The sequence below is a fragment of the Thrips palmi genome, unplaced genomic scaffold (assembly GCF_012932325.1).
Source record: "Thrips palmi isolate BJ-2018 unplaced genomic scaffold, TpBJ-2018v1 HiC_scaffold_3, whole genome shotgun sequence".
Taxonomy (NCBI): domain Eukaryota; kingdom Metazoa; phylum Arthropoda; class Insecta; order Thysanoptera; family Thripidae; genus Thrips; species Thrips palmi.
Window position 1 is genome coordinate 11,928,156 of NW_023144630.1, and position 10,197 is coordinate 11,938,352.

Sequence of the window (10,197 nt, forward strand, 5' to 3'; positions counted from 1 at the left end):
TTTTTGTAAAAACCGATATCCAAAACCATACTTCTGGGTGGAATATACAAAAACTGTCACTTGCGTTTCCTCGCAATAACCTACTGAGTCAGTGGAAAAAATATCATTGACGACACTTCAAACTGTATGCGCACAGGACCATTCAAATGTTAAAAAAATGTCTTCGGAGAAAAGGGCGTTTAAAGTTTAGTGACAGATTTTAATGAATTTTCAGCCAAAAAAATCTCCTTGCGCATACTATTTTGTCGTAAAAGGTTGACCTGGATATTTTTCACTTCTTCGATTCATTTTTAAAAGATCCCAGCATGCACAACTGAAAATGTCCATTACATTATCATTGGCAAGCTTCTAAAGCATGCATTTCACTTAAATTGATCAACAATGTACAAAATAGACAAGTTTTAGTGACTTCTTAGATGAAAAAAGCATGTGATTACTAATATAATGGAAATTTTGAACTAGGCATGCTGGAATCTTTTTAAAATGAATCGAAGAAGTGCAAAATGTGAAGATAAGCCTTTTACGTCAAAATAGTATGCGCAAGAGGATTGTTCAAGATACGGCTAAATAAAGCCAAAACAGTCCAAAAAAGACAATTCGACTGGGTTCAAAACCTAGCATATGCCTTCAAAAATCAAATCTTAGTCTCTTTGAAGTATGATTTCATATTCCCAACAAATTATGACAGTGGGGTTCATTTTGAAAATGGCAAGATTTTCGCTAGACCCCCCCCCCTCCCCCTTGATGGCAAAACGGACAATTTTACTAAAGTGTCGTAAATGCAGGAGTGTGCGAAAATATGTATTTTAAGCACTTCCAGGTCCCGGATAGTCGAAGTCCCGACAGATCCTGAAAGAGGAAGGTCCAAAGGACCATTTTCCACCCAGAACTCATTTCATTCAATTTCACCAAACTTCTTCATTTTTTCACCTGTCCCTGGCCTTAAACGCCCGCGGACCGCTGGATCGGCCACACGATGTGCACGCGTGAGTGGCGGGCTGGCCTTCCCTCCATTACCATTAAGGGCTAGACCACACATGATCGTATGCCATTTCGGGCCCGACACATGCCCGCCTGCACTGCACAAGGTAGGTTTACGCCAGACCGCGTCTTGTCGTAACAGGCTTCGCGATGTCTCGCTGCCTGTTCCTCCAATCCACGCCTGGCGTACCTACCTTGGCCTGCGGCGCTAGCCTGCCTGCGGCAGGCGGCTTGTCCATTGTCGGTTAATTTTTAACTTGTTGTAATGCTGGGGGGCTGACCCCCCTACATTCTAAAGAAAGTTGTTATCCACAGATAACACGATCTTGACCCTTGTCACTTTTTAACTCGTCGGGGCTGGGGGCTCCGCCCCCCAGACCCCCCTTTCTCCAACACAGAAATGATCTATCTGCAGAAAACTCGATTTTTCGCCGTTTTACAGGTGTTTTTCCGCTATAAAAACTGAACCAGTTGAGCTAGGATACTGAAATTTCACGTGTGCCGAGCCAAGGACATACCCAAAAAGTGTGCAAAATCTCACCGAGATCGGCCGAGCCGTTCAGGAGGAGTAGTGCGGACAGACAGACCGACAGACAGACAGACAGACCGACAGACAGACAGACAGACAAAACTTTTCAACCCCACTGAAGTAACAGGCTTCGCTATCGCTCAGCCAAAAACGAGACATGGCCGTCCTTACTAAGGTGACACTTTATCCCGGCGGAGAGGAACCTCAAGCGGCTACGACTCCCACTCGCAGTATGGCCAGTCAGGGTGAAGGAGTACATCCCCCCCGAGGGGGTTATGCAGGCCTCCACCCCGGAACAGCCTCTGCGAGCACAACCGGTTCCGGTGCCCCCCTGCTTCGTCCCCTTATCTCGGGGATCAACGGCGTCCTCTTGGTCCAAATCTTGATGCATTGAGAAAGGTGTGCTTCGCCCTGCCCCTCTCTTCATGCGACCTGTGTCCTGGCGAGAGCATCCTGCGACCTTGCCGACAAAATAGAAAGCTTCAGGCAACCAAACACCCGACCGACTACACACCAAATCGCCGTGCTGTGCATGTTGCTCTCGGATCTGCGATCTGGCGGCAAAAGAGACATCCCACTGCGGTCTACCTGTAGACATGACCTCCTGTGCGCGGCCCCGTCGCCCGTCGCCACGGCACATCATCATCATCATCATCAAGGGCTGGAGCACATATGATCGTATGCCATTTCGGGCCCGACACATGCCCGCCTGCACTGCAAAACGGGACATGGTCGTCCTTACTAAGGTGACACTTTGCTGTAGTTCATGTTCCGTCAGTTTCAAAGCCTGTTTCGGCAAATTGATTGAAGAAATGAGCAAAGCCACATGCTTGGTCATCTGCCTCATGATCTCCCCTTTCGAAAAATGTATGGGTTGATACGTTTCGGACTGTTTTCTGAGCCAGGGAAGGCCTTTTTGTAAGGATTGGGGCCGTTGCTCGGTGGGACCTTTTGCTCGGGACTTGCTCGGGACTTGATCGGGACTTGCTCGGCATTTGCTCGGCACTTGCTCGGGACTTGCTCGGTACTTGCTCGGTACTTGCTCGGATTTGCTCGGATGTCCCTCGACACTTGCTCAGATTTGCTCGATCCCCAAATGTGTCACGGGATGGCCACAGTAAACGCCGTTAATTGGAGCCTGATTTGCAGTACTTCGGTGCTCAGCGGCGTCAAACTCACAGTGTTTACTGTAGACCAGATCACAGTGAACACCGTGAACAAGATCACAGTGAATCGCGTGAGCAGATCTCAGTAAACGCTGTGAATTGACCTACAGTGAAAACTGGTAATAAATTAACGGCATCGACAGGACATTTTTGGTAGAGTGTAACTGCCTGCGTAGTGCACAATTTCCAAATGCATGCTTGGCAAGTACACACTTACAAACGGAAGCTTGGCGCAGTATAAATCCATGCTAAGCATAGGCGTTAGTGTGTACTTGACAAGCATGCGTTTGTACCTGTGTACTAAGTAGACAGTTAGGTTTGTAGTGTAATAGATTTGAAGCCTGTCGTCATTTGGCATTTCATGTAAGGGAGAGTGGGGTAATTCCGGACGCGGGGTGATTCCGGACACTTCGATTTTCACTGGGTTTGAGTAAAGATAACTCAAAAGCCCGCCTGGCAGAGGAAGATAATCAGTTAAAAATGATAATCCCAAATAGCCAAGGTATGAGGTCAAACCGTTTGGCTGTGGTCGCTTCACGAAATTTGAGTACTATCAAAAATAGGCAAAAGCTGCATCTTTCCCTCGTATTTCCATGTCCTTATCGTACCTTACTGTCAAGTTCAGTCCCATGACTAAAATTTTATCATATTATATGGTCTTTGGACTTTACTTTGACGTTTCGGGAGTGCCCGTATGGCTCGCCGTTTTCTTACAATTGAACATCAAAGGTTTTCACTACCTGTGGGGTAAATCCGGACAAGAAGTGTTATTTTCTTGAATTTCCCGCATAATGTTAAGGTAGTGGGTTCAAAATTGTGGACATGCAGCCCCACCGTTAAGGAGGATAAAGAAAGAACGAAAGATAGCATTGCAGCTATGTTTAAGAGCTTTACTCAAGACAGTGTTGTCAATTTAGGGGTTTCGATAGAAACTTTTCCTGATAACATGCTTTGAGTAATAATCAAACACTTTAGTTCGCAGCAAATGTCCTTGTGGGCTTTCTGAAAGCATGCCTCACATCAAAACAAGCGAAAGTAAGCTCGAGTAGTGTCAAATTTTACGGTCGTCCGGAATTGCCCCATAGGTCGTCCGGAATTGCCCCAGCCTGGGGTAATTCCGGACACGTGCAGGGCTTTTGTTAGGCGCCTATATCTCCCTAACCGTTGCTGAGATTTGGCTTTCATGTATATCATTTTGAAGGTAAAGGTCCATACTTTACTCTCCTGCAATAACATTTGACCCAAGAAGCGTATTCAAGCTCAAAGACCAAAAAGAAAAAAAAGCGTCCGGAATTACAAGACTTGTTTCACATCACTTACACCACAAACCTAGCCAAACTGAGACAACATGCTTGAATGTTTGGCCGGGATAATGTCATTTGATTAGGCATGGCTGTCGAACAATGACATATTCGAGTTAAAAGTAGTAAAAACGTCCTTGACAAAGCACTTGTAAGATAAACTGAGTAACCATCTTGAATTTGTCTGCAAACTGCGCGAAACACCGAATCACGTTATTCACCGCTTATCGTGTGAATAGAACTCGGTCGTGTACGCGCCGACCGTGCCGTGACGAGCCCTTGTTGTTTTGGTTCGGGGCGGGGCGGGGAGCGGGGGAGTGAAGGGGAGGTGTCGTCGTCGTCGTCTGTGCAGTGAGTCATTTTCCGAAATATTTGAATTTGCGGCTGCTTTCTGTTTCAGTACCACGCTCGGTTCACTTTACGACTCCGCACGCTCGCTGTTCTTTTTTTTCTGTCTGCTTGTGATGTCAATGTTGCTTAGTTACGTTCTAGTTCTGTCGGATGAACTTCCGAACAGCGCCTAACCCTGCTGCGATGCTTACACAAACTTGTGTTGGCTTGTTCTGTTTCTTGTGCCGTGTTTTCCTAATCACTTCCATGTTTCTGTTTAAGGACTCCAGACGCCAGCCTTTAGTCGACGCCTGCGAGGAGAGTTTGGAGGGGTGCGAAACTGGGAGCCGGCTATGGTCGCGTGGACGACGCTAGGACGGAGCAATTCAAAGGCTGAAACCAAATCAACAGGGAGCGTCCGGTTCTTGTTGAACTCTTCATAAATGTTTGGTAAGAGGTGATATTAGAATTAGTCTGTAGAGCAGTATTCAAATGCACTCTGAAATGTTCAATATTTTCATGTTGTCACCGAGCCAATTTGTTTTTGAGGTGGCCTTGAGAAATTCCTCGAGTTCACTTTAAGCTTGAGCTCTGACCTGCATTCCATAGAACAGCTCCATTCTCTTGTCTTTTGAGCATCACTGGATCATATTCCATTCGTCTAAGTGTTCTTGAGGAAAGTGGGCGTTTCTAATTCGTGTTTCTGTTTTTAAAACTGGAGGCAATGCCTGAGTGCCAAAACACGGATACATCCATTTTGATTTGCTTCCATTAAGGGATGGAACAAGTTTGTAGAGAATGCTCTAATTTTATTTTGACTGTTGCTAAGTTATTGCTTTGTTTTGTCCATTTTCAGGATGAAAGCCTGGATGTGTCAGTCCAGCCCCGAGTTTCCAATGGCTACGCTGCTGATGTCAAGCAGACACCACTTGGACTTCCTTCACCCTTTCCTGCAGATGACCAAGCACTCCTGCACGCCACACTAATTGTCTACATTGATGCACCACCTTCAGTAGCTGATTGTGGTTGGAATACAGGTAATTGGTGAGAAAGATAGAAGACTCATTAAATTATATCATATTTGTTGTCATGTTTTTGACAAGTCTGCTACAATACAAGAAAAATGGTCTTGAAACTTAACAAATGTTGCTTTTAACACTTCCTGTGTACTGTGATTTTGACTCTATATTTTTCTTATTTTTATAATAAATCAATTTTATTGGAATAATGTTACCAAGTTGAGGTTCAAGTTTCCTGTGGAGTTATGGTGACACTGCTGGGACTTTCATTTCTCTCTGCAGTTGTTTGGTTTGTTGTACGTTTTCCCCAGATCATTTCTTGTGATACCCTCTCGGGTTAACTCATCATTGTTAGGTATACCTAGGTCACCTTTTTTTTTTAAATCATTTTCATCTTAATGATCTTGGTCTTTTCTTGGAGTAGTAGAGTGAGAGTGAGGGTCTCCAAACTTGAAAGAATCTGATTTTCCCTCCATCAGAATGTCATTGCTTATTGATAATAATAATAATTTATAACACATAATATATTCGTGAAAATTGGGATGTCTTTTCTTGATGTTGTTGAGAGTGGGCCATGCTCGTACTTTTCACACAATCTGCATGGTGTCTTGATCTTTTGAGTTGTCTAAGCAAAAGGGGAAGTAGTTAGTCAAATTTAGTCTGAATAATGTTGCAGGGTGAAGCTCGCTACACGATGGAATTCAGCATGTGGACAGCTTGGACACGACAGGAATCAGCACCTTCATCACTTGTCACAACATCCTTTGACCCTCAAAGCTGGCTCTCAAGTTCTAGCCTTTTGTGATAGTCTTAAATAGATACTAGAAATATTATATTTTAGAATTATGTCCTCTCTGATGTGCTGTTAAAACTAATTTGGATGCTATTGGACCAGGTTAATAGTTTTATCATGCCCTTTACACTCCTAACGAAATGCTTATTTATTTCTGCTGTCTCTTGGTTCAATTTAAAACAATTATTTTATTATTTTCTGGTTTTGTGATGGTGGTGGCATTTAAATGTTTAGTTTGTTGATGTGGCTTCACAAGGTGAATACATTCTAATTCAAAGGCAAGCAGGATCATTTGTCAGCTTGTAAGAAAAAAAAAAGACTGAAATAAAGGTACTGCATGAGAGCTGTTCTCTATGTTTATTTAAAGATTATCTGGCTTCATTCAATTTATACAATATTAACTTGGTGATACCTCACTTAAAATACAGTTATAATCTCTTCATTTTTTCAGAACACTGAGTTAATTATAGCTTGCTTAGGAAGAGATGAACAAAAAAATACAGAAATATGCTTCCTACTGAAAAGAAATAAGGTGCTCTTCTATTAGAGCGGTGTAAGGAAGAGCCTGTCCATTTCCTTTAAGCCATTGCATTTGCATTGAAGTCCTGGTAAAAGAAGAAATTCACATTAAGAGAGAAAAGGCCAAATTGTTGAAGTAACTTCAAATATTATTTCTTACCTGGGTGGAAAGGAAGCTCCTACATGGCACAATAACATGGGTTTCAACTTGTTGTACAAAATGTAGTTTGTGGTTGTAAGGCAAGCTGTTAGCCTCTATGGTACTGAACTCAGCACAGTGCCTTACTTTGAAAGAGTTCAGAGGTTTCCTAAACTCCACAGTGTCCAGCTTCTGGTACACAAAGACCAATTTCTCACTCACTTTGAAGATGTGAACTACCTTTCCAAACACTGGTTGTTCATGAAAGGAAGTTATAATGGCACTTCCTTTCCTGTAGCAAACTCCCTTCACAGTAACAACTTTGAACTGCAATACTGTAGTATCAGGAGATAATTCTTGTAATGCCATACGAGTTTTAGGTCCATAGAATGATAATTTCTTCAAGCATGATGCACCACACTTATCAGCACTTTGTCACGCTGTCACACTGACCTGGTCACGCTGTCACGCTGACCTGGTCACGCTGACATGGTCACGCTGACATGGTCACGCTCTCTCAATAATCTGGTCACGCTGTCACACCGGCCTGGTCACGCTGACCTGGTGACGCCGGCCTGGCCACACTCTCACGCTGAGCTGCTCACGCTTAGTTTGAGAATAAGATCTGTCAAGAGTAGGCTAAGGTTTGTCGCGAGTAGAGTAAGATCTGTCACGAACCCGTTAGGTTGGGTTAGGATTGGTTGAACCATTTAGTTTGAGATAAAGATCTGTCAGTTATGGTCACGGTGTCACGCTGACCTGGATGCGTTGTCACGCTAATCTGATCACGCTGTCACGCTGACCTTGTGACGATGCCCTAGTCACACTGTCACGCTGACATGGTCACGCTGTCACGCTGTCACGCTGTTCAGGCTGCGCTGTTACGCTAAGCTGGTCACGCTGTCACGCTGACTTGGTCACGCTGTCACGCTGACCTGGTCACGCTGTCACGCTGACCTGGTCACGCTGTCACGCTGACCTGGTCGCGCTGTCACGCAGACCTGGTCACACTGCCACGCTCACATGGTCACGCTGTCTCAATAATCTGGTCACGCTGTCACGCTGGCCTGGTCACGCTGACCTGGTCACGCTGTCACGCTGACCTGGTCACGCTGTCACGCTGACCTAATCACGCTGTCACTCTAACCTGGTCACGCTGCCACGCTGACCTGGTCACACTGTCACGCTGACCTGGTCACGCTGTCACGCTGACCTGGTCACGCTGTCACGCTGACCTGGTCCCGCTGTCACGCAGACCTGGTCACACTGCCACGCTCACATGGTCACGCTGTCTCAATAATCTGGTCACGCTGTCACGCTGGCCTGGTCACGCTGACTTGGTCACACTGTCACGCTGACCTGGTCACGCTGTCACGCTGACCTAATCACGCTTGACCTGGTCACGCTGCCACGCTGACCTGGTCACGCTGTCACGCTGACCTGGTCACGCTGTCACGCTGACCTGGTCACGCTGTCACGCTGACCTAATCACGCTGTCACGCTGACATGGTCACACTGTCACACTGACCTGATCATGCTGTCACGCTGACCTTGTGACGCTGCCCTAGTCACGCTGTCACGCCGACATCGTCGCGCTGTCACGCTGTCACGCTGTACAGGCTGCGCTGTCACGCTAAGCTGCTCACGCTGTCACGCTGACTTGGTCACGCAGTCACGCTGACCTGGTCACGCTGTCACTCTAACCTGGTCACGCTGCCACGCTGACCTGGTCACACTGTCACGCTGACCTCGTCACGCTGTCACGCTGACCTGGTCACGCTGTCACGCTGACCTGGTCGCGCTGTCACGCAGACCTGGTCACACTGCCACGCTTACATGGTCACGCTGTCTCAATAATCTGGTCACGCTGTCACGCTGGCCTGGTCACGCTGACCTGGTCACACTGTCACGCTGACCTGGTCACGCTGTCACGCTGACCTAATCACGCTGTCACTCTGACCTGGTCACGCTCCCACGCTGACCTGGTCACGCTGTCACGCTGACCTGGTCACGCTGTCACGCTGACCTGGTCACGCTGTCACGCTGACCTAATCACGCTGTCACGCTGACATGGTCACACTGTCACACTGACCTGATCATGCTGTCACGCTGACCTTGTGACGCTGCCCTAGTCACGCTGTCACGCCGACATCGTCGCGCTGTCACGCTGTCACGCTGTACAGGCTGCGCTGTCACGCTAAGCTGCTCACGCTGTCACGCTGACTTGGTCACGCAGTCACGCTGACCTGGTCACGCTGTCACGCTGACTTGGTAACGCTGTCACGCAGACCTGGTCACGCTGTCACGCAGACCTGGTCACACTGCCACGCTAACATGGTCACGCTCTCTCAATAATCTGGTCACGCTGTCACGCCAGCCTGGTCACGCTCACCTGGTCACGCTGTCACGCTGACGTGGTCAAGCTGTCACACTGACCTTGTCACGCTGTCACGCTGACCTGGTCACGCTGTCACGCTGAGCTGGTCACACTGTCACGCTGACCTGGTGACACTGTCACGCTGACCTGGTCACGCTGACATGGTCACGCTCTCCCAATAATCTGGTCACGCTGTCACGCCGGCCTGGTCACGCTGACCTGGTGACGCCGGCCTGGCCACACTCTCACGCTGAGCTGGTCACGCTTAGTTTGAGAATAAGATCTTTCAAGAGTAGGCTAAGGTTTGTCGCGAGTAGAGTAAGATCTGTCACGAGCCCGTTAGGTTGGGTTAGGATTGGTTGAACCATTTAGTTTCAGATAAAGATCTGTCAGTTATGGTCACGGTGTCACGCTGACCTGGATGCGTTGTCACGCTAACCTGATCACGCTGTCACGCTGATTTTGTGACGATGCCCTAGTCACACTGTCACGCTGACATGGTCACGCTGTCACGCTCTGTCAGGCTAAGGTTTGTCGCGAGTAGAGTAAGATCTGTCACGAGCCCGTTAGGTTGGGTTAGGATTGGTTGAACCATTTACTTTCAGATAAAGATCTGTCAGTTATGGTCACGGTGTCACGCTAACCTGGATGCGTTGTCACGCTAACCTGATCACGCTGTCACGCTGATTTTGTGACGATGCCCTAGTCACACTGTCACGCTGACATGGTCACGCTGTCACGCTCTCACGCTGTTCAGGCTGCGCTGTCACGCTAAGCTGGTCACGCTGTGACGCTGACCTGGTCACGCTGTCACGCTGACCTGGTCACGCTGTCACGCTGACCTGGTCACGCTGTCACACTGACCTGGTCACGCTGTCACGCTGACCTGGTCACGCTGACATGGTCACGCTGACATGGTCACGCTCTCTCAATAATCTGGTCACGCTGTCACGCCGGCCTGGTCACGCTGACCTGGTGACGCCGGCCTGGCCACACTCTCACGCTGAGCTGCTCACGCTTAGTTTGAGAATAAGATCTGTCAA

General features: G+C 47.6%; 1 protein-coding gene across 1 annotated transcript; it reads right to left on the minus strand.

The window, feature by feature from the left end:
• Positions 1 to 6,345: 6,345 nt before the first annotated feature.
• Positions 6,346 to 7,207, minus strand: LOC117648025. The gene is made up of 2 exons (XM_034390161.1): positions 6,799 to 7,207; positions 6,346 to 6,724 (listed from the first exon to the last, which is right to left on the minus strand). Exons 1-2 carry the CDS (start codon positions 7,144 to 7,146, stop codon positions 6,698 to 6,700), a joined length of 375 nt encoding a protein of 124 aa, XP_034246052.1. The 5' UTR covers positions 7,147 to 7,207; the 3' UTR covers positions 6,346 to 6,697.
• Between the last annotated feature and the right edge of the window lie 2,990 nt (positions 7,208 to 10,197).

Excerpts from the sequence above, each read along its gene's own strand:
- LOC117648025 (XM_034390161.1), bottom strand. The coding sequence starts at position 7,146 with ATGGCATTACAAGAATTATCTCCTGATACTACAGTATTGCAGTTCAAA. Across the intron at positions 6,725-6,798 it reads GGAGCTTCCTTTCCACCCAG|GACTTCAATGCAAATGCAAT; the intron begins GTAAGAAATAAT and ends TTCTTTTACCAG.